The sequence below is a fragment of the Emys orbicularis genome, chromosome 8, assembly GCF_028017835.1.
Source record: "Emys orbicularis isolate rEmyOrb1 chromosome 8, rEmyOrb1.hap1, whole genome shotgun sequence".
NCBI classification, from domain to species: domain Eukaryota; kingdom Metazoa; phylum Chordata; order Testudines; family Emydidae; genus Emys; species Emys orbicularis.
In genome coordinates, this window is record NC_088690.1 from 64,699,268 (window position 1) to 64,724,243 (window position 24,976).

Here is a 24,976-nt window from a genome sequence, read left to right on the forward strand (position 1 = left end):
TCGGACACTGTACTGATCTTTTGAAAATAATCTTTATTGGTCAGGTTAAAGAGCAGAGTGAATTTAGAGCTATGATACAATTTGTGTTAAACACACTTTCCTTGTAATGGTCTCCTAGCACACTGCACCCACCCAGCCATTCATTCTGGTAGAACAGCAATAAATAGGTCATCCAAGTAAACTGTACAGTCTGAAATCATTGCAGTTTACATCTAAAAAGTTAAAAGGAGCCCCTCCCGTGTGGCTTATTTTTCTAATAAAAAGAAATGGCACAAACATTAATAAAATTTATCTGAACTAATGCAATTTTCATTTATTTTCAAGAGTTTTCCAGAGCAGTGATGATTCCTGAAACAGAAAAGTATAAATCACTCTTTCAGCTCCAACACACAAACCATTCAAGCTATTCCAATTTCCACTAGCCAGGGCTATGCACCTCACTTGTACATATGGCTTCAGCACAGGCTGGAAAAGGAGCATCCTGGTATAGGAAGATAGGCTGCATTGGGCTCTCGCCTGCCGTGTTGGTGAGGTAATAATCTAACACATCCTGGAAGCAATAGGCCATAGACCGCCCTTGTTTTTTCCCCATCCATCACCAGTTCGTATCATCTTCCCAGTTCACCTCTTCCTCTTCAGCCCAGCCTGCAGTTTCAGCCTAGAATAATTACATAAACTGTGTCAGTAAGAACACACCAGATGACAGTCATGCAGAGCTACATCCATCCATCTAAAATAGATACATTAACCCAACCCCTGAGAACTATGCCAGACATCAATGGGGCCCCCTGTTCCTGGGGAATTCCTGTTTGGTTCACAGCTGGCTGAGAGTTGTTGGAGTTCTACCTCCCTGACCCAGGTTTTTGGTAATCCTCTGGCCTTTGAGTAAACTGCACAGCTGGTCAGTTACTGGTTGGAGCAGCAGCAAAATGAATGTGCTGTAATGCCATGCACCCCTTCTGTGAGGGCCTGGTAAGGGGGAGAGAGAGACGGTCCTTGCCCCAAGGCCACTAGTACTAGAAACCACCTCAGCAGACTCAACAAGAGTGTCAGGTTTGCTGGGCTATCACCAGCTCTCACCCTAAACCCCAGGCAGTTCCAAATCCAGCATCCCCCATTAAATCTTTATATAGACATAGTAGATGAAGCGGTAAGTGGCCTAAATAAAATATTACTAGGGCTGAAAATAAAAAGGGGTTACCAGCTCCTACTTACCTAGATCAATGACCAGACCTGTCTGTACTTTGCCTACACTGAGCACCCACAGGTACTTGTTGTGACACAATATTTTTTTCTGAGCAGAGCTCAGCTGTCCCACTTCTAATAATTTACTCCCTCTGGTACCAGAAAGTAAGCAAATATCATGTGCTATTTTTAGAAACAAGCCATCTCTTCCTCCCAGAACAATTCAAACGAAGCACTTGAAACACTGCATTAAGGGGGAACTTTGGTAGGCAGTTAAAACATCAGCTGCTTTAAAATGTCACTTTGGGTGAGGTTTCAATCCCCCCTGGAAAGCTCTGGTAAAAAAGCTTTGCAGAGAAGTTCTGTGCATCATTTCTAAGAACCTGAACCCTCCCACCCCAGAGGTAGGAACTTATACACTACAGACAGGCACTAGGGTTAGCCCATTGAGCCAGGCTGTGCAGCGGATGCAATGGCCATGCCCATCACAGTGATGCCTGGCTCATAAATACATCCCTTCCCTGCAGTTTTGTGAGGAGCCACCATGGAGCTCTGCACTAAGATTAAAATAGCCCTCCCCGTGAAGCCTGTTCTCCCTGTCCTAGTTAGGTCAGCTTTTAGACTGTTCCCCCCGACTAAAATAAAATCCTTGTGCTGCATGTGGTTCAGCCACTCACTGGCCTGAGACACAGGAGATCCAGCATCAACTCCCTGCGTGACCCAGGCAAGTCACTAACCTCTATCTGATAACACTTCCCTATCTCCCAGGGGTGTTGTGCAGATAAATGCATTAGGTGCTCAGATACTGTGGGGGGGGGGGGGGGGGGGGAGATATCAGTACATCAGATAGCAGTGGTTTCCAAAGGTGGTGTGCGTTAAGCTAGCACTGGATCAATTATTTAACACAGATAGGAGAGTCAGGTATTTTGCAGTCAAACAATGGTTTAAAACCAGTCTCTGTCCCTGCTGTGACTCTCAAATGGGAGTAAAGTACTATGGCAGCAAGGTGGGGTAAGAGCAGCAGTCCCCCTGTTCTTAGCCATATCACTCAGCAGAGGAACACATGCTATTAACACAGGAACTGTTATCTCTAAGGGAGGTGAGGGCTCCTCCCTTCCAAAGGGCTGTAGAGGAAGGGGTCTCTATACACCTCCCTCTCTCCATACCCTGCATGCTCTGGTGGCAAGTAGGGGATGTTCCCTTTCCTGCTAGCACTGACAGTGATTGTGCTTTGTCCTGCAAGGCAGCCTCAGTCCCTCAGCTCTGATAGCACTACCACTGGCTGTGACAGGTCACCCTGTTCCATTTCAGAGACAGAGGCTGTTTGGGGAGGGAGAATAGCCTTTCCTGCTTCTCCCCTTCTTAGGAGCACCCACAGCCCAGGACTCAGTCAGATAAGCAGACTGTTCCATGTGCAGAGCCATAACCCTGTCCCTCACTGCTGCAGAACATAGCAGCAGTCCTTGGACTCTGTGACAATCCATCAGAACTTCCAAGTCATGTGCCCAGTTCAATAAGCAGCCTAGGACTTTGTTTTGATCTATCTGGTACATTATACAGGCACGTGATGACAGAAACCAGGATTACACACCACTCTACAACTCCCTACAGAAAATGCGCAGGTTTCTAGCACCACTGGCTATTGTGGACAAGCTGTTTCTTTCCTCTTTTCAGATCGTACAAACCATTTAAAAGGAGGAGTTCATTTGCAAGGTGCATAGACCCCCTCACCCCTCCTATTTTATAGTAGGTTTATCTTTTAAAAGGGATTACATAACTAATGAAAGAGTCCCAGAAGCAAAACATCCCATTTAATGCCATGCGGTTCACGCTGCACCCCACAATGTGCCTCAGCTGTTGTAGCAGGACTGCTACAGCTGAGAGTGGAATTTAGACTCCCAACTCTTCAAATCTTTGGCCACTCCACTGAATCTACAAGGTCACACTTGCGTTGAAGGTACCTGTCTAGTAGAAGCTGGGCTAGGCCAATCATATTTCACACAGGCCACTAAACAGCCCCTATCTGGATCTGAACTCAAGAACTAGAAGGAAACGTTTATATCCCCTTCCTAGTCCTCAAGCCACTGTGCCTATTTGTTTTAAAGGCCACAGGTTTACCCAAACTGTACTAATCAGTTTCATGTGCCTCTTATCACACATCTGCAGCTACAAGAGCTGATCAAACTGACATAGTGCCTGATAAGATGCATCATTCAGCACCTCTACAGCAGTCAACTGATGTCCACCTGTTTCCTCACCTGCAAAGACTCCTTCCTCTCCCCCATGTTATCCACTGTCTAGATGAAGCTGCTGAGGCAGCATGCACTGTGCCAGCACTGCACAGATGACACCCAGCTGCTAAGGACTGAGGCATAGTGGCAGGTTTGTGCAGTGCCTGCTTGCATTTTTGCATCCCTTGAAATGCATTTTTCCTTCTACAATTTACCACATCACTCAATATAATCCCCACAACCCCCCATATTCTCACCTCAGTGACTGCAGCTGCTGCAAATTTGGATGAAAATTGCACTATCTGGGAGGTATCCTCTCCACTGGAAACTGCACTTAAGTGACTAAGAACAACCGAGTCTGTCCTCACTTCAGGTAAAATCAGGAAAGCTGCAGATGGTTTAATATCTGGGGTCATGTCAGCAAACCAGTCCAACTCAGGATCTCGCACTGGTTTCCTCTTCACTTGGATTGTGAACTCTTCTCCTAAGCCAGACTCCCATGGAGACTTGGGAGACCTTTCCAGGAATGCGGTTTCTCTCAGCTGGTCTGGGTGGTCCCAGCTGTCATTGCTCCAGCAATTCACAGGGCTGGACATTGGGGGAGGACTGGGTTTGAAGCTTTTGGATTCTTTGCTCGGCTGAAGGGCACCAGGGAATGGCCTCTGCACTTGGACTCCATCAGCTCTCGTAGCATTGAGGCTGTTTCCTGAGAACAGTTTAGGAGCAGGGCTGCTGGGCTCAAAGTTGTCCGAGGGTTCCTTGTCCACATTATGATCAACAACATAGGGCCCAGTGCTGCCATGTGGCTCCATAGGCCGGAGCTGTATGTTCACAATTTTCTGAGTCTCGGGCTCTTCGGACTCACTCCAGTCTGGCCATTCCTCTGTTGGCTTTTCAGAAGTACTCAAAGGGCTCCTGCTGCTTCCCACAGTATTCATCGCAGCAGGATCTCCATTCAGGGATAGCTGAGGGTCTTGTTCAACTGTGGAAGACATAGGAATTACACACCTGTTTTGGATGGTGCTAAATTGTGCCTTTCCCATAAAACTGGGAATGTAAGTTACACCTAGAACTCCCACGATGCCCTAACTCTATCACTAAGGAAACACCACACCAGCCTGCTGGCCTGAAAATCAGCCTGCTCAGGAACAGTCACACTAGATCAGAACAATGCTCCACATAGCCCAGTGCCTTGTCTCCACCAGTGATCTATATTGATGCTTCAAAGTGCTGCTAAAGGAGAAGGGAAGGCAGGGCAGAAATGCCTCTGCCTCAGAAGCAGTGACCAGCTTCCTGCCTACAGTGGGAGGGTTACTAAGGGCAGGTCTTCACTACGGGGGGGGTCGATTTAAGATACGCAAATTCAGCTACGCGAATAGCATAGCTGAATTCGACATATCGCAGCCGACTTACCCCGCTGTAAGGACGGTGGCAAAATCGACCTCCGCGGCTTCCCGTCGACGGCGCTTACTCCCACCTCCGCTGGTGGAGTAAGAGCATCAATTCGGGGATCGATTGTCGCGTCCCGACGAGACGCGATAATTCGATCCCCGAGAGGTCGATTTCTACCCGCCGATTCAGGCGGGTAGTGTAGACCTAGCCTAAGCTTGGAACATCTAACCAGCAAGTGCCCAGGGCCTGCTGAGTTGCTACTGGACAAAGGCAAAGGAGAACTGAAACACAAATGGACATTTTGGATCAGCTTGCTGAAGACAGGGAAGCAGCAAGTATATGAATGGTGCCAATTGCAACTCGCTAGTGAGTCATGACAGCCTTCAGCTCATTGCTGGAGCTGCTCACCTACCTAGCTATGGGGTGGGAAGGTCAGGGCACATAAAAGGGCCAGGGCGCAAAGGCAAACAGACATGCCATGATGGGTACATATCTGTGTTGCTCAGTTTGCCAGCAGTGTCATTGTTTACTTCAGTCTTCTCAATTATCTTCTATCCATCCCTGTGCAAATCAAGCACGGAGAGCCCCCCTCCAGTACTTAGCTTTCCAAAGGTTAAACATACAAACTGTTCTCCTAAACATTATGTTATGTTCTTCCTCTGTACTCTCCACTCCCCACATTTCCTAGCTCCTTTACCTGTCAGGTACATATGGCAGTGAGTCACTCAACTGAAAATGGCACCTCTGTAGCCATTTCAAATCAGCAGGAGGCAGCGCTGTTGTGCTACCACCGAAAAGGATATTCGTCATTAGTGTTTAGTAGCAAGGACTGCTCCAGTAAGAAAGCTCTGGAGGTTTACCTGTCTTTAAGGCCACCTGAGAGTCTTTTCTTGGCACATGTTTCTCGCTGCTGAGGGACACGCTTCCAGCGATGGGGCACTTGGGGAACACACTGGAAGAGTTGTTCTGTAGGGGCTGGGAGAGCTGACTTCTCTGGTTGCTAACGTGAGTTGGGGAGTCTGCAGGGATACAAAGCAAAAACACAAAGGACACTCACTCAATAGCTGCTGCTCTGCTCAGAACAAAGGCACAATAGAGAACTTCATTACATTCAATTGCTAGGATGAAACCCAAGATGGCCCACAATCTACTCCATTTTCTGCAATTTGATGGGTCTTCAGATTCCTGGCAACTTGCTAAGGCAGCCCTTGAATCGGCAAAATGTACTTGGGCTCTACATGCGAGGTCTGGGTGCTTTGCAGACCCCTGGGTGAACGCAGCAGCCATCACTGCACTTTAATGAAGTGAAAGTAATATGAGCCCCATTCACGTCCTATTACCATGCATCTAAGATGGCGAACAGTGTTTGTTCAACCATCTGTCTCCCCAACACAAGCTTCTGCTCTGCAGGTCAAACAGTCACAAGGTTCCACAGGGATTCTCCTGTTATCTCCTCCCTTGGTGCCTCTTTCCCTGCCATACACATGCAAAACAAACTCTCAGCTGCCTCTCATAGGCTGTGACGTAAACCAGTCTGCTGTTCAGTACAGGAACCAGCTGATTGAGGTGTTTCAGCACACAGCAACAGGCAGCCAGCACTGGTGCAAATGAAGCCAGTCACTATGGCATTGCCTGTGTAACACTAAACCCTGACTGGATCAGCAGCAGCGGGGACTGGGCCTTGGACCCCTAGATCTTAAAAGCTGGAGTCTCTTCTGCCTGAGGTAGAAGAGTCAGGTCTATTTGCCAAGGCTATAGCAGGCTCAACAACCTCTATCTAAGGTCCAGCCACCACTCAAGGTGGCAGAGCGCCATACTGTGATTTCTGTCACCTTGTGTATTTGCACAAATGCAGTCCCCTAATGTAACACACTTTACACCAGTACAAGGTGATTTGTGTCAGTGTGGCTTGTGACTGATTCCTTCCGGGGTGCCACCTGGAACTGGGGTACCACTGAGCTCGCCTGACCCACCAGCCTGGGCTCCCTTTCAAACTGTGGTGCTGTGATAAGTTGCCAAGCTCTCCAACTTTGCTCTTTCATCAGCATACAGATAGGGACACACCCAGCTGCAGCTTCAGATCAGCTCTGCGTGGGAAGGCTCAGGTAAGGCACCTCCCAGTTGCTAAGGCACGCACCCCGCTCTGGAGTGCAAACCCAAAATTATACTGTCTTGCGCTGCACAGGCAACTGTACAGCGTAAGCTCATAAAATTCACCCCCTCCCTCAATGTGGAGAGACATATGCAACAGCTTTCTGCCCGAAGTTACAATTTCCACACACACTGGTTTTAGACAAAACAAAACAAGTTTATTAACTACAAAAGATAGATTTTAAGTGATTATAAGTGATAGCAAACAGATCAAAGCAGATTACCTTAGTAAATAAACAAAACCACAAACTGAGCTTAACACACTAAATAGGTAGGATATGAATTAGCAAATGCTCACCCTGAGTGATAAACAGGCTGGCAGATTCTTAAGGCACAAGCTTCCTTGGCTTTCCCAGGTTTTCATACACAGGCTAAAAATCCCTCTAGCCTGGGACCATCATTTCCCCCAGTTCAGTCCTTGCCCCTCTGGTGTTTCCAGATGTGTTGTTGTAGGGGGAGTGAGGTACCATCATGATATCATTGTCCCCCTTTTATATCTTCTTCCCACTTGCTGGAAAGCTCTTTTGCTGTGACCTGGGTCAAGCAGTTCCCATTGTGTAGTGCTATCTCTGAGAGGTTTCTATTGTACACAGTTCCTGGGGTAATCCTTGTGCTTGTGTGCATTTTCTCAATGAGCCATTAACATTGTTTGGCCTTTTTACTGTTGTACCTGAAAGGCTGCTTGTGGGTGTTTTCAGCCTCACAACATGTTTCAACACATACATAGCCAAACTTCATAACTTGACATATGACGATAGCACATACAATCAAACAAGGTATTACTGTCTAGCAGATCAAGACTCTTAGAATGATACCTCACAAGGCATACTTTGTACAAAACATATCCTAATTACATGACAGTGGTGAATAGTGGGGTGCCAGGGTGTCACATGACTTACCCCCGTTTCCAAGCCAGGTAAGCTGCACCAGTGTAAATTGTGCTAGTGTAAACTGCCTACACTGCCTACTGCCGGAGGGGTTGTGTTAATGTAGCTATGCAAGGCTGAAATACAGGTATAGACAAGGCCTACAGCTAACATCAAGACAAAACCAATTAGCTTCTGCTTTTTCTTCCCCCGCATAAGGGGGAAACAGATCAATCACAAACAGTTAAAATGTCACAAGATGCCAGACACAAGGTCCACTGCTCCATTTAATACCATGTTGTACTAAAAGTCATAGAGCTGACTGAAATTTTAACTATTTAGGAGGGATTGGTTACAATACTAATACTCCTCGCTGTGTCCCTTTAACAAAATGGAAAGTTGTGGTTTTGTTTATATATGGCTGTTCCCAGTGTGGTCTTTCAACAGTGCCTTTGTCGCTGGTGGTTTATTCCTCTACATCTCACTGGAGCAGCTTGTGGCAGGAACAATCTGTTGCTAAATACGTTACCCCAGTTCTGTCTTTGCAGATCATTTTTTCCACTATTGAGGGCAAGAGGCCTTCACTTAACAGGCTTATCCACATGACGGACTCTCCCTAGAGTCCCTGTCCAAGCAGCACAGGCAAGATTGGACAGCACAAACCAATCTCACTGTGCTGCAATCCCAAACTCTTTTTGCATTTACCTACCTGCTGGCGAAAGGTCCGTAGTTTTAGTGAAACTCGGTGCGGAGCGTTTGAAAATCTTAGTTCTTCCACCCCCCACAACCACTTCAGGTCCAAGCAGAGAGACCAGAACCGCTAAGCCATGCAGCGTTATCGCAACAATAGAGTCACTGGTATCTCGAAGGCCCAGTAGCACCTAGGACAAGACCAGAAAGCTATCAGAAACAGCAAAGAATCTGAGTAGTTCTTTCTTTAGCTCTTCCATTAAAGATGTTTACAGCATGTTTCTGCTGTTCTTTCATCTAGACTATCATGTGGATAACCACTTATGAAACTCACTATTAGTGTCATCTTCTCTCTGACAAACAAAATTCAATATGTATATCACTTCCCTGGGTAGGAAAGTAGCCTTACTCCTCACTAGGGTTCAAAGCCTGATTCATGTTACCAGTTAAAAAGGGTCACCCATACTAGCTCCTTGTGAACACTGGACCACTTTGCAAATAATTTGGCACAATTCAGAATGATCAGTCATCTCTGCTCAAAAGACCCCCACAACTGAGATACTGGAGTGGCATAGGATGGAGAGGCAGTGTATTGTCATAAGCGGGAGGTCATAAGTCAAACTTGATGTGTAGGAGTTGTGGGAGGGGAGGAAGAAGGGGTATCCTAGCACTGGAATATCTATATATTCCAGGAACACTGGCATACCTAGGGTTAGGGGGCAGGACTGGAATATCAAGGGGTGCTCCAGATCAGGACTGAGGTACCCTGGCGTAGCTAGGGTGAGGGGGCAGGACTGGGTTAGCAAGGAAGGCTCTAGCTCAGGATGGAGGTGAACTGACTGAGCTGTGAGGAGGTGCATGGGTGCCAGGCCTGGAATAAGTGAAGGGAGCTGCATGTCAGGGCTGAGCTGCATTTGGCAGAGTTGGGTGTTTGGGGAAAGCTTACACAATTTGCCTGCACTGTGCTTCACTGTTGCCAGGACTAGGAGATCTTTACGTGTAATAAGCAACAGAGGCCATCCCAGCAGCAGAATCCCCACACTCTTGATACGCCATGTCCAGTCCCGTTGTCTGTCTCATCATTAACCTGTGGCAATATGATGTTTTTCAACTCTTCCTGCGTGAACAGTTCTGCGTAGGCGTCAATGTGAGACAGCAGCACCACTCGCACGTGCTCTTCGTGGACCTCAAACAGCTTCAGCAACACAGGAGTGACGTGTGTCTGGAAGAGGGCTGGTGACAGCAGGCAGGTGGTCTCACTTTCTCCAGTTTTATCTAGGGAAGAGTTGGAACATGGGACAGGCTACCTCCCAGACCAGAGACAACTCGCTGCAAGTTAACGCTACTCTCAGTCACCACAGCCAGCGGCCTATGGGCTTAGGTCTATCACTGAGGAGCCCAGTTTGAATCATAGTCCTAATGCCACGCTCTCTTGGTCAGCAGGAGCCAGAAGTGCTGCAGAGCTAGCATGCTCAGAACATCAGAAGGGTGGGGCAGGAATGATTTGCATTGCTTGACAGTGACCCCTCTGGGCAGCTAAGGGCACACAAGTCCCTGTGGCTGCTTAGGCAAAATTGTGAAGGAGGGGGAGCAAAGAAAGGGCACAGGAACTACTGAGGGAGAGAGACAGAGCACTCCAGCAGGGGAAAGAAGGGAGAGTGAATGCCTCCTGGGGAGAAAGAAGTTGCCCCATGCCAGCGAGGTGGCAGAGTAACCTGCTGCCTTCCCACAGCTCAAGCTAGGGGGCAGCCTTGTTATCTGCAAGAATGCTAGGGGAGGGGAGGAGGAGGTATACACAGCTGCTGCTCTAAGAAATGCCCCTTGCCCCACAGTCCTGGGGAGGGCCATTTATAGCAGCATGGAAGGCGGCCAGACAATTGCTAATCCTCTTTTCAGCAACCGCAGGAGGCATGTGACAAAGGAACAATGAAAAGTTTGGTGGACAGGGGTACTCCCATTATTCTGTATCTGGAATGACAATCTTTGGTACTTTACCTTACAGTACTTGCTTGGCTTAAACAAACACCACTATTAAAACCTCTGTTCAAATTAACTAACCCTTCTGATTTCACTCCAAATGAGGAAGTGTTTGCTCTGAAGAGAGAATATTCAAAGTCACCTTTCTTTGGACCTAGCAGATGTGGAAGGAAACTCTTGACAGCTACTGGCTCAGCAAACACAAGCTGATTGAGTAAGAGAGGCACCAGCCGTGAAGCTATCAGCTTCTCTGACAAACAGGCCACTCTATCCATCAGGAATCTGTTTTGAGAGAGAGGAGTTAGTATGAGGGTAACTTTTTTTATTTTCTTAAATTTGATTATGACTTGGTTTCAGAATGAGTTTCCATTAAATATCCCTTTCCCCTCCCTCTCTATTTAGACTGTGGGCTTTTCGGGGCAGGGGTTATCTCATGGTGTCTGTACAGTGCCTACAACAATGGAGCCCCAATACTGATTGGGGAATATAGGTCCTACCTCAAAACAAAATCATAAATAATAAAGAAATGGATACATCCTGTGAAACCTCATAGCCAAGCTACTGGCTGGCAAGGATTACACCAGACAGAACCAGCCAGCCAAGCAAGCCCCAATCAAATTCTGTAGCCAGACTATGAATATTTCTGTCTTTTATAAAACTGTCCATCACCACAGTTTGTGTCTGTGTTTCAGAGCAAGGAGCTCACATGAACTATCACAGTGTTAAAGCCCTAGAGTTAAAATGCACTTACATCCCAATCCCCATACACATTACAAGGGTCGCCCTTCTGCCACTCGGTAACAGACAAGTATGTTTATTCAACAGGACATTGCCTGAACAAGATTGCTTCCCGTGCAAGGAAGGACATCAACTCAGGAAGACCTTCCCTTAATCTAAGGCAAAAAGTATTTCAGAAGTGATCTGTACAGGATTATTTTTAAATGGTTCTTTACTATGTATAAAGTGGGTCTGAAAGCGGCTGGATTTTGGAAAATTCCAGCCAAAAGAGTTCAGCTGTTTCCAAGAGTGAGGCCAAGGAAAAATACATTTTACCATAATAAAAAAATTCTGACAGTCTTATCTTTCAGAAGCTCTAGTTGTGCCAAAAGTGTTAGTTACGGGAGGAGGGTCTTGGATTCAGTTCATCAAATGAGCAGCATTACAATGATACCACACCCCTTCTTCCCTCACCACCACACACGATGGCAACATGATGCTACAGCATAGTAATATCCTGAAAGTGACACCATGGCTGATGCAGAAGTAAGGGGAAATGGGAAGTTCTGCCATGAAGACCAAGTGGGATCTAAATAAAAAACCTTCTGCTAAATTAGTCATGCTTCTCCTTGTCTGTACTGAACAAACTAAACTAAATTTCCCATTGTGGCTAGTGGACAATATACAACCTGGTTTGTCTTCACAGCGTACCACCCAAGGGAAAGCTTCTGTCCTTGGTTTTGCCTAAGTTTCCATAGAGAATCCAATCACACTTCTAAAATACACCTGAGATTTCAGACAACCATGTCCACCACAGTCCAAATTTTCTAGCTCATTCCCAGGGAACAACGGGACCAATTATCTCTGCAATGAAAGTACTTGCTACTCACCTAGTTTACACATGGTTTTTACTTTTCTTGGAGTGACAACCATAGTGATCAGCTGCACATAGAAAATTGTGTAGATACCATTTCCAAGAAAAATTAGTTGTTCGGAATCAAACCACACAGCAAAGGTGGTGGCAGGTATATCCTATTCAACGCTAACAATGGATCTTCTTGGAGTTTGTATAAGATTACATTAAAATCAGAACACATCGGTGATGTTCTGTGTAAGAGACTGAGATCCACAGATAGAGGAAGTATCATCCCAGCTATAAACCTTTTAAAGTCTTGCTGAGATCCCATTTTGAACATGACAAAGTCATCCCCCCCTCCCACCGCAATAAATGATCTCCACAAAAGGTTAAAGCTCTTAAAACTTTTCACTTACTTGAAAAATTCAGTTTTCTCCTCCTCAGTCTTTAAGGTTAAACTTTTCAGAAAGTTCACAACTTCCAGAAAATCATTTCTGACCATAAAAAGGAAGAAGGCTAAGAATCAGGAACTTGAGATTCAAGAAAGCCACATCCTGCATTAATCAGGAACATGGAGGAGGAAAGGGGAGTAACAAGTCACATGACATTGGACTGGGAACATCAGAATGACAGTTTGGGCTTCTTGCATTCCTCACTGCATCCGTGCGCTTCAGCCCCCATTGCAACCACTTCTAGCAGGGGGATTCAGTCTCCATGGTCCATTCCATTCTTAGCCTCTCTTGAGGCTATCAAGGAGGCCGGTGAAAGCAATTATGTGATTTGGACATCTGTCCATTAGAAGCTGGACTGAAACCAAGAGCAATTTCCTCAATCTGCTGGTCTACAACTGGAATTGAATGATGCAGCTATATACAGTATGAATTGAGCAATAGTACATTTGCAATCTCTTGAGCATGATACCCAAATTATGGTGAGAAAAGAAAATTCCCACAACAGGCCAATAACACTACCCCAAGGCAGTAACATATTTAGGTGATGGCAACTGTAGGTCTGTAGAGACTGGAAGTCAAGATGGATCTAAGATAGGTACCTCTAACAGCCTTGTCTTCTATGCCCTCCATCAGCACCTAGCATGAAGTAGGGGAGATAACATTTGCGATGCACGGGAGTGTCACTCTTTCAACCATCTTGCTGATAATTCAACAGCCCGCTATGAGGACTTCTGAATTTAAGGAGTCTCCTTGTCAAAGATCCCACATGACAACATGCCTGTGAGCTTGGTAATTATGTTTGCACTTCATGCATCAAAGAACCACCAACAACCTTTCAAAATGAAATGAGTGATGTCAACAACACAGAAGTGAGGAACAGGGAGCTATAGCCAAACAGACAAAGCATTCATTCCCTCACCTGAAGAACTCATGAGACAGTAAGCTGGACAGTGGTGGACGGCACTTCGGATCTGGATTCAGCAGCGTACAGTGCAAGGTCTGTTGAAAACTGGAGAGAATATCCGCTGAAACTGAAGCCAGAACGAGCATTAGATTTCATTCCCAGCACCGGGTCCAGACTACACTCAGACTGCCCCTTCCTCTGCTGCAAACTTACTATTGTTTAAGTGCTGATGGGTAGCAAAATAGTCCAGAGCCGCTGCTATTGCTTAGTAGCTGTCATAAGCCTCTACCTTTTTTAGAAAGGCCATTTTCCATCAACCTCCTCCCTACCTGACCCATCTAGCCACTGAGTGCTGATGAGTTTAGGGAGTAAGCATGGAAAATACAATGTATAAAAAGCCAGTTCTAAAGGGAACACTTTCTCCTAAGCTTGGTGAAGAGGACAAAAGAAAGTTCTTTTGAGCAGCTTCCTTTCGCCTCACACATCACATTCCCACTGCAGCAACTACAAACATCCTATTACAGAAGACAGGCAGGACCTCAACTAAGAGCTCTATTTGGTGTCATTATAATTAAAGTCAGCTGGACAATTATAGGCATGGACAGACTTCCATGTGAAGAGATAATAAAAATGGATTCTTCAGGAAACAGATGAAAAAGGTGACATGATAGAGGTATATAAAATAGGGAGCGTTACAAAGAAGTGAAGTCATGATCTTGTGCTGTGAGAGAGCATAAATAGGATAAGAGGCACAATGGTCCAGTGGATCGAGCATTGTCCAGGGAGCCAGAACACTTGGGTCTGTCACTGACTCCTCCCTGGGAGACCGGGTCAAGTCACTGCAGTTTTGTCTGCCTTGGTTTCTCCATCTATATAATGGGAATAACGATATTCACCCCCTTTCTAAAGGGCTTTGAAAGCTACAGATAAGCACTACATAAGAGTTTATTGTTAAGAACAAGGGCGCTCACAATGACAAAAGGCAGCAAATTTAACACTAAAGAATCATTTTTTCCCCTCACACACCTACTGTGCCTAAATAATTACTTTTGAGGCAAAGAGTTTAATACGATTCAGGGTTATTTGACATCCATGGCTACAGTAGCTAGGATAAAAATGAAGGGATATCAAACTTCATTCTTCAAGCTAGGTAAGTGGTGGAGGGTTTTGGTTTTGTGGAACATTGGTCCACCTTCTATGGAAAGAAGGGACTGTATAGCTCAGATGGCCTCCACCTCAGTAGAAGGGGGACCAATCTCCTTGGAGACAGGCTGGCTGGAGTACTCAGGAAGCGTTAAGCTAATAGCAAAAGGGAAGGGGAAAAAAGACGATACAGGCACATAGCACAAAATCAAGATGTTGAGAACAAAATTAATCAAGAAACCAAAGGACGTGAAAAGAAGAAATTCTTGAATTGCCTATACACCAATGCTAAGAACATGGGTAACAAACAAGATGAACTGGAATTGCTCATTTATGAGCATAAATTCAATCTAATTGGTATTACTAAAACCGGGTGGGATGAGTCACATGATTGGAATGTTAAAATCAAAGGTTAGAACACATTTAGGAAGGACTGAGTGGGCAAAAGGGAAAGGGGCATGGCACTATGTCAAAAATGGCATTACCTGTTTCCAAGTCATTGATAACTCAGAAGAAAATGATATTGAATGCTTATGGATCAATGTCCTAACATTGAAAGCACAAGATAGGATTATTAGTTGATGTCTGCTATAGACCATCAAATCACACTAGGGAACTGGATGACCACCTCCATACACACCTGTCTGTAATTCATAGGAAAGAAACCTGGGTGATTGGAGAGGGGGTGGGACAGGACGTCAATCTGAGTGACATGTGCTGGAGGTCTCATGCTGCCAGGACTAAAACCTCCTTGGGATTTCTAAACATTGTCATCTATAATTTCCTAACTCAAAAAGTGTTGCTGCCAACATGGGGGAATTCTATATTGGACTTAGTCCTAACTATAAAGAGGAACTAATCACAGAACTAAAAGTTAATGGTAGGTACAAGTGATCATGACTTGCTCAGATTTATAATATGCAAGAAGAAGAATATCCAGACCAGTAATACTTGGTGCTTTAAAAGGACCAACTGCAAAAAGCTGAAAACAATTATGAGCCAAATCAGCTGGGAGGAAGAATTTACCAGAAAACTGTGAATGATAATTGGGAATCATTTAAGGACACCTACTAAGTGCCCCAAAAGCCAAAATGCCACAATTGAGGAAGAAGTCCCATGCTAGTTAAAAATCCAACTTGGTTTAGAGTGGAAGTGAAGGCAACTGTAAAAAATAAAAATAAAAAAAATTGATATACAACAAATGGAAGAAAGGGGAAGTGGATACTAATGAATATAAATCAGAAGTTAGGAATTGTAGAAAACTGATAAGAGAAGCCAAGGGACACAAGGAGAAATCCATGCCCAGTACAGTTAAGGACAATAAGATAGTTATTTAAATATATTGGGAATAGGTCTGTCAAGCGATTAAAAAAATTAATCACAATTAATCACACTGTTAAACAATAGAATACCATTTATTTAAATATTTTTGATATTTTCTACATTTTCAAACATATTGATTTCAATTATAACAATACCAAGTGTACAGTGCTCACTTTATATTTATTTTTGATTACAAATATTTGCACTGTAAAAACAGAAGAAATAGTATTTGTCAATTCACCTAATACAAGTACTGTAGTGTAATCTCTTTATCATGAAAGTTGAACTTACAAATGTAGAATTATGTACAAAAAAATCACTGCATTCAAAAATAAAACAATGTAAAACTTTAGAGCCTACAAGTCCACTCAGTCCTATTTCTTGTTCAGCCAATCGCTTAGACAAACAAGTTTGTTTACATTTGCAGGAGATAATGCTGCCACTTCTTGTTCACAATGTCAACTGAAAGCGAGAACAGGTGTTTTCATGGCACTGTTGTAGCCAGTGTTGCAAGATATTTACATGTCAGGTGTGCTAAATCATATGTCCCTTCATGCTTCAACCACCATTTCAGAGAACATGTCCATGCTGATGACAGGTTCTTCTTAACAATCCAAAGCAGTGCAGACTGACGGATGTTCATTTTCATCATCTGAGTCAGATGCCACCAGCAGAAAGTTGATTTTCTTTTTTGGTGGTTCGGGTTCTGTTGTTTCCACATTGGAGTGTTGCTCTTTTAAGACTTCTGAAAGCATGCTCCACACTTCATCCTCTCAGATTTTGGAAGGCACTTCAGATTCTTAAACCTTGGGTCAAGTGTTGTAGCTATCTTTAGAAATCTCACATTGGTACTGTCTTTGCATTTGTCAAATCTGCAGCAAAAGTGTTCTTAAAATGAACATGTGCTGAGTCATCATCTGAGACTACTATAACATGAAATATATGGCAGAATGCGGGTAAAATAGAGCTGGAGACATACAATTCTCCCCCAAGGAGTTCAGTCACAAATTTAATTAACACTTTTTTTTTTTTTAAAACGAGCATCATCAGCATGGAAGCATGTCTTCTGGAATAGTGGCCAAAGCATGAAGGGGCATATAAATGTCTAGCATATCTGGCACATAAATACCTTGCAATGCCGGCTATGAAAGTTCCATGCGAACGCCTGTTCTCACTTTCTGGTGATATTGTAAATAAGAAGTGGGCAGCAGCATCTCCCATAAATGTAAACAAACTTGTTTGTCTAAGCGATTGGCTGAATGAGAAGTAGGACTGAGTGGACTAAACCTTTGCTTTGTTTTGGTTTTGAGTGCAGTTATTTAACAAAAAAAATTACATTTGTAAGTTACACTTTCAGGATACAGATATTGCACTACAGTACTTGTATGAGGTGAATTGACAAATATTGTTTCTTTTGTTTATCATTTTTACGGTGCAAATATTTGTAATAAAAATATTAATATAAAGGGAGTATTGTACACTTTGTATTCTGTGTTGTAACTGAAATCAATATATTTGAAAATGTAGAAAAACATCCAAAATATTTAATAAATTTCAATTGGTATTCTGTTTAACAATGCGATTAAAACTGCAATTAATCGCAATTAATTTTTTTTAGTTAATTGCATTCGTTAACTGCAATTAATCAACAGCCCTAATTAGGGACAAAAAATCCTTGACCATGGTATTGGTTGATTACTAGATGGAAATGGTAGAATTAGCAGTAATAATGCAGAAAAAGCAAAGGTGTTCAGTAAGTATTTCTGTTCTGTATTTGAGGAAAAACAGATGACAGTCTCATCATACGGTGATAACACTCTTTCTAGTCCACTGGTATTTCTGGAGGATGCTGAACAGAAGCTACTAAAGTTAGACATTTTTAGATCAGCAGGTCCAGATTACTTGCACCCAAGAGTTTTAAAAAGAGCTGACTGAGCAGCTTGCTGGACCATTAACATTGCTTTTCAATAAGGGTACGTCTATACTTACCTCTGGGTCCGGCGGTAAGCAATCGATCTTCTGGGATCGATTTATCGCGTCTTGTCTAGACGCGATAAATCGATCCCGGAAGTGCTCGCCGTCGACGCCGGTACTCCTGCTCCGCGAGAGGAGTACGCGGAGTCGACGGGGGAGCCTGCCTGCCGCGTCTGGACCCGCGGTAAGTTCCAACTAAGGTACTTCGACTTCAGCTACGTTATTAACGTAGCTGAAGTTGCGTATCTTAGTTCGAAGTGGGGGGTTAGTGTGGACCAGGCCTAAGTCTTGGAGCACCAGGGAAGTTATAGCACACTGGAAGAAAGCTAAGGTTGTGCCAATTTTTAAAAAGGATAAAAGGGATGACCCAGGTAACTATAGGCCTGTCAGCCTGACGCCAATCCAGGGAAAGATAACGGAGCAGCTGATACAGGACTTGATTAATAAAGATCTAAAGGAAGGTAATGTAATCAGTGCAAATCAATATAGGTTTATGGAAAATAAATTCTGTCAAACAAACTAGGTATTTTTTTTGACGAAATTACAAGCCTGGTTGGTAAAGGTAATAGAGTTAATGTAATCTACTTAGACTTCTGTAAGGGGTTTGACTTGGTAATGCATGACATTTTGATTAAGAAACTAAAATGATATAAAATGAACATGGCATACATTACATGGATTAAAAACTGGCTAACTGATAGGTTGCAAAATGTAACTGTAAACGGGGTCAGTGGGTGGCAAAGAGGGCAATTGCCCAGGGGCTCAGGCGATTTCAAAGGATTTCATGTGGAATTGCCCGGGCAGGCTGCAGGGCGGGCTCCTAGGCACGTGCAGGGTGGTACCGGCGGCAGTGAAGGCAGTCGGTGGCAGCTCGCTGGGCATCAGCCTGCGCAGCCGGCGGCACCGCCCAAATGTCAGGTGGACCGCGTCTGTGCAGGCTGGAGCCCATTGACTGTTCTGCCCTGGGGCCTGGAATTGCTGTCGGCAGACCTGCTTCTAGTGATAGACTCAAAGAGCTCAATCTATTTAGTTTAACAAAGAGAAGTTTAACAGGTGACCTGATCACAGTCTATAAAGTACCCCCATGGGGAACAAATATATAATGATGGGCTCTTCAATCTAGCAGAGAAAGATAAAACATGATCCAATTACCAGACATTGAAGTTAGACAAATTCAGACTGGAAATTAGGTGTACATTTTAAACTGAGAATAATTAGCAACTGGAACAATTCATAAGGGTTGTGGTGGATTCTCCATCACTGATCATTTTAAAATCAAAATGGGATGTTTTTCTAAAAAATATGCTCTCTGAATTATTTTGGGGAAGTTTTATGCCCTGTATTATACAGGAGGTCGGATTAGGTGATCAACGTGGTCCCTTCTAGCCTTAGAATCCATGAATCGGTGTGTCATTTCTACCTTCTAATTGCAGGGAAGGATCAATCTTAATAGTAATTTGCATTTACATAGTTTCTTTGACTGAGCATCGTAAAGTGGTTTACAAAAGATAAATCCATTATCTAAATTTTGCAGATAGGGAAAGCTGACAGAGATTATACAATTTACCAAAGTCATGCACAGGGGAAGTGAGATTTTGGAATCAGACATAGCATCCCAACAGCCAAATCAGGATGCCAGCTGCTGGACAATCCTCCCTAACACCACTGTACCCTCGTTTCCATTACAAAAAAATTCCCACCCCAGTCACTGACGCCTGGATTGGACTCCCAGTCACTATGCAAGCTATACAGAAAAAGCAACCACCAAGAAGTCTCCTGTCCTGTGAAGGACAGCATGGAACAGGAAGAGCTCTTATGGGAAAGTTTCTCATTTCTGAAATACGTGGAGAGTGAAATGGACAATCACTTCTCTGCAATAAAAGTTTTGTCATGCTTCTTCTGAGACACTCTTTCCTATTGGAAAATGAATACTTTGGGTCATTCATGCATGGGAGGTAGCAAAATAAAGTAATTTTATTCCTTGTCTTTGAGGACTCTCACCTTGATCATTTAAGAATGTCAGCAGATTTTCAACCATTGTTCCAAATGAATAGGCATCCCGGGCATGTCCGTGGCTCTCAGGAAGAATTTTGAAATCTGCAGACTGAAAAAATAATCATAAAGCAGGAGCCTGCTATACAGTCTCCATGAGTCCCTACTCTCTCCTTACACCCTCTGATTCTTTGTATAGTACCATTACTCCACTCAGTGCATTACAAGTGGAATATTATGCAAAACTCAAAAGCCTCTCTAGAGCCTTAAAGAACTTACAGCCTAGACACACAAACAAGAACATCACAGTTAAACAGTGCCCCATGAGTTCATCCAGCAACTGTAAGCCAGAAGCTTTCTGCATTTCTATGGAAACCAATGTTAACCAGGGAGAGAACTCACTCTCTTCTAGTCTGTAAGCAGTCTGCATTACACTATAGACATGACAGTTGGTTAATAAGGGAAACACGTGGACATTAAATGCAACAGCGCCACAAAACTATGTAGCTTTAAAAGGATCAACAACTTCTCAGCAAATGTTAGCGGAATGAAGCTTTAGGTTCTTTATAGTTTAAAGATGAGCATATTGTTTGCACCAAGTTTTACAAAATGAAATTGGTGAGTTTTAAAATACAAAGGTTCAAGATGATGATGACTTTCTTTTCTGAGTGCAGCTTACCAGCTTCTTAAATTTTGACTTTCTGCATAGCACAAAAATTGGCTTCAGTTTCAGAACTGGCACTTTCTAAATTCTTAGAATACATGTGGCTGGATTGCTCTTGGGAGTATAACATTTACATAAACAACCACAACCTTCAAATGGCCATGAGTGGTGTTCAATAATCAGTTTCTATACATGCCCAGCAACCTTTTAAATACTTGAACTGGCCTGTTCTTCTGGCCAATTTTATCTTATAAAACTCGGTGCAAAAAAATTTGCTCAGCTTTAGAATAATTAAAAATACCAAAGTCTTATTTGGCCGATGTTGGTTCTGGAAGATTATTGGCCAGTCTTTTTATGGCTATTTAGCTGTGTGGTCCTCTGGCAATTTAACAGAAATAGTAAATAATATAGCAGGCCATTTACTTTAAGACTTCCTAAGAGAAACAGAACCAGTACCTAGAAAGAGTACAGAATGCTTTTTTGAAAACGGAAAATGCCTAACTTGGGATCTTCCTTGGAGATATGAACTAATTCTGGAGCTATAAAATAAAGACATGTTCTATCATATTCCATGTAGATCCATCCCGATAAAGAAGAGTTAAAAAAAAAAAAAAAAAAAAAAAAGGAGCATGAAAACAAAAGAATCTCTGGCAGATCTCTGAGCATTTGTTCATCCTACAACCGCCCTCCTCTGTAACTGCAAAGCTCATCAACTGTGGATATTTATTGTTGGGGGAAATATTTTTGTATTTATTTATCAAGAGACAGATAGAAGCAAATACTGTCATTTCACTATTTTAAAAATTATGTAAGCGTATATGAAAAATTGCAAGTGTTCGGGTGGAAAAATTTTGGGCACGGTTGTTGTAAATATTAAGGCTGGGACACAAATGTAAAAAAAATATTCGCTGTTAGGGCTGTTGCTCTGTCATTAACTTATTCCGTTGAGTCATCTCCCCCTTTCACAATATACAAGTTATGGACAGTACAACACAATTCTGAAGTTATCTAGATGGACATATCCCTCCACATCTAAGCATGCTCTATTTTATTTAAATCTAAAGAAATACATCATTTATAGATATATATGGGCTGAAACTGCTTTCTGCGCTTTTTTGCTTCAATATCGAAAACCAAAAAATCCTGCAGCAAAAACAGATTAACTTCTGATCAACCCAATGCTACTCACCCTCTCTTCAGGAGGGATGGCTGCCTGGTCTCGCACTGACTTGATACCACACAGGAACTAGAAAGAGGAAAGGAAAACTTCATGTTAAATGTTTTGAGCTAATCATTTATCGCTTGGTGAGTTGGCACCAAGCAGCAGTGGATGAAACCCAGCTTTTTTTGCCCTTTCCCCCCCCCCCCCCCCTTCTCCCTCTCTCGCCGCTCCTCTCTCTCTCCATGGCCAGTCAAGACTGGCTGAATGTACAACAGTGGGTTCCCCCCTTTCACATTCAGTATAGGATATGCCTCACTACCTTACCAACCTGGAGGGATAGCTCTGGGGTCTAAGCATCAAGGGTAAAACACCGAGATGCCCTGCAGTTGCTGAATCTTACTAGAGTCAATTCTGCCTTCTGTCTTAAAACCATATCCCTACATGCTGTACCTGGACCTCTGGATCTTTAATAATAGTGGGATTTTACTTCAATGCTCTTGGTCAAAATTTCACCTCTTGTAATGTTGTGCATCACACAAGGTACCAATTGCCTGGCCAGCTGTCCCTCTCCAGGAGGTGGTAAAACTGTTAGCGATGCTATGTGGGTACAGTTTATGAAGAATTTGGGGATCCTTTGGAATGAAAGCCAGAATGTATTTGAGTAGTGTCTCACTGCAGCATTGACTCTGCACAGGATGCAGCTGAGTTCAAGACAGACATTTTCCTCCCTAATGTCCAATGGAGATGCCAGCAGGGAGAACCAAAGTGCCCTTTAAATGAGTGAGGATGTTAACCTGTTTTAATCTGGATTCAGCTTTTCTGCTTCAGGGAAAGAAAGTAAACTCAGCAATAGTAAAGAGGACAGACTTCAAGCTTGTTCCCACCTTCCCTCTCCCCAATCCTAACACCTCCTTGCAGCCACTTCTAGTCCCCTCGAATGACTAGTTGACTTTACCCACACATGGTCATTTATGGTAACTGTGTCCTTAGAGCAAGCATTCAGGCCACGGATCTGGGAAGCAGGCTGATACGCTTTTAATATTAATTCTCAATTTAGGCAATTGGATACACTTTAAATTTGAGCAAAGCTCTCTAATGATGGATCCCCAACAAGCCAGAAACCCTTGTTCCAAGCATTGTGAGTGGGTTGTTTGGCTCTTACCTCTGGGGTGGCTTCACTAAGGTTGCAAACTGTTTCCATTCCTCCTAGTTTCCAGTGCCCATCCTCACTTACAAATACAGATGATAAACAGACGTTGTTATGCGTTAGGTTTCCCTAAAATATAAAACAAACAATAGACCTGGGGATCGATGAAGGCATTAAATCCTTGTTAGCACTAATTAGGTGCCCTGATGATCTGAGAAAAAGCTGCTGAAAAGTACACAGATCAGCATTTATACTGCAGGTTCCTTAATGGTTTTTGTAGGCCAAACGGCACCTTTCACAAGGACTGAGGCTTTAAAGGAGGCCAAGTTTAATTATCACAGTCCTTTTACTCTAATTGCAAGTTACAAGAGGCCCTCCATATCTGAGCACAAAGACTTAAAGTTACACTGGCTTCAGATCTGGGATTTGCTAATTCAATCCTGAACACATGCCTAAAAAGCACCGCTAGACCCAGGGACAAAGTCTGATATCTTATGTACCACCAGGATGATAAACAAATATGTTATGCTGAGAATCCGTTTTCCAGCAGCATTTGTTCATAGCTCTGACAAGTCATGCGATCTCAGGCCATAAAGTCATGACATTTTCATAATTATCTTCCCTGTTCTGGCTCTTCAGATACATTTTATCATTATTCATTGCCTCAAAAACAGCTAGTGAGAATTCTTTGTACCGCCTAAAAGCAGTCTGGAACACCAGCTGCCAGATGGTATAAAGTACTATTCTCTATCAGTCTGAGATAGCTGCTAATGCCATGTCACAAGTGAAATAAAAAGCAGGCAGGGAACAAGAAACGTGAGATTTTAAGGTCCAATACCTCACAATCATCCATGTAAGCCCACTGATAAAGCCTTCCCTCTGCTCACATAAACCTGTTCCTGCTGGGAGCCCAAACCTTACACATTCACACCTGTTTCTGTTGAGAACTTACCCTGTCATGAAGGAAGATGAGAGCTAGCAATAAGTCATAGATCCCTGCACAGATCTCATCTGAGGACAGCATCTCCAGTGCCATCTCCAAAGGCTTTACACGCTCTGTAACCAGGTGAATCCCATCTGTTTCCACGGTACAAGAGAGGAAGCGCAAAAGGCAAGGATGGCGCAAGGTTTTCAGGTGCTTCAAAAATGACAAGGAGGAAACAAGTTGGTATATATCCCACATCCTTTATAGGCAGGGGGTTTAGTGGGGATTCATCACTTTGGCATCTCCTCACATGCAAGTGCTTAACCACACAACCTTAATGTCCTTTTAAGTGAGTTTTCTGGAGGGAATTATAAATTCCAATCCCACTCCCTACCAGAATGCCCACCACCACACACTGCTCTTATTTTGATCACACTGTAGAATGTTTCTTGTCATATCAAAATCTTATAAAAAAAATAAAACAAAACTTGTATTTGGGAGCTGTGAGAGTGTCCCTGTAATTAAGGAGATCTGCTAGAAGCAGGGATCATTACCCTTCAAATGTATTCTGAATTAACCTGTTTCTTCCTCCTCCCTCCCAAGGGGCTTTGAGGACATTCATGTACAGGAACTGATAGCTTGACTTTGATACTAGAAAAGGCAAAAAGAGAATTAGAAAGAAGCCTGTTATTCAGCAAGGCCACGTTCTCTACCTTGGCAGCTTTATTAACTGTGTCTTCATTCTCTGTTTTATACACAAAGACCGAGGCAAGCTTGCCATCTTGCAGTACAGCTGGGTAAATTGTGAGTCCAGTTGGTAAGGTATACGGCGGCTCTTCCAGTGTGTAGCTCTTTAAAGCACTGTTCTCCGAGCCCATCACTTGCAGAATTAGGCCGTTGTGGAAGCTCTCTCGGTGTCAAATAGGCCTTACGGCGAACAGAGGTTTTTCAGACAATTTAATTCCAACTGGCACCGTCCAATTTATTCTTCAGAACATTTTCTGAAAAGTGTGAAACAAAACATCAAAAAAACCTCATCTTGTTGATGTACTTGAGTCAACAGTTCTCTCCCTGGAGTTTCAGTAGATAAAAATCTAAAACTCAGTCATTTATGTTGTAAAGGTAATAAAGGGCTTGGACAGCTCTAGAGATAAGAGACTTTAGCCGTGGAACAGGTAAAGCACAAACAGCTCAGTGCAAGCTATGCCATATTAGCAGTATCTTG

The 24,976-nt window shown here is 43.5% G+C and overlaps 1 protein-coding gene across 2 annotated transcripts; it reads right to left on the minus strand.

Moving 5' to 3' along the window:
- Positions 1–287: 287 nt before the first annotated feature.
- On the minus strand, positions 288–24,629 carry SCYL3 (SCY1 like pseudokinase 3). Of its 2 annotated transcripts, none has more exons than XM_065409082.1 (13): positions 24,465–24,629; positions 23,779–23,964; positions 22,842–22,955; positions 21,707–21,763; positions 19,863–19,965; positions 13,437–13,548; positions 12,482–12,559; positions 10,635–10,774; positions 9,603–9,790; positions 8,535–8,706; positions 5,639–5,827; positions 3,674–4,389; positions 288–658 (listed from the first exon to the last, which is right to left on the minus strand). In XM_065409082.1, the coding sequence occupies exons 1-13, from the start codon at positions 24,627–24,629 to the stop codon at positions 596–598; spliced, it is 2,283 nt and encodes a 760-aa protein (XP_065265154.1). In that variant the 3' UTR covers positions 288–595. The 2 variants fall into 2 exon arrangements, with proteins under 2 accessions (XP_065265154.1, XP_065265155.1); XM_065409083.1 differs by lacking the exon at positions 5,639–5,827 and adding an exon at positions 7,982–7,986 and having other exon boundaries at positions 3,674–4,398; positions 8,531–8,706.
- Positions 24,630–24,976: the final 347 nt, after the last annotated feature.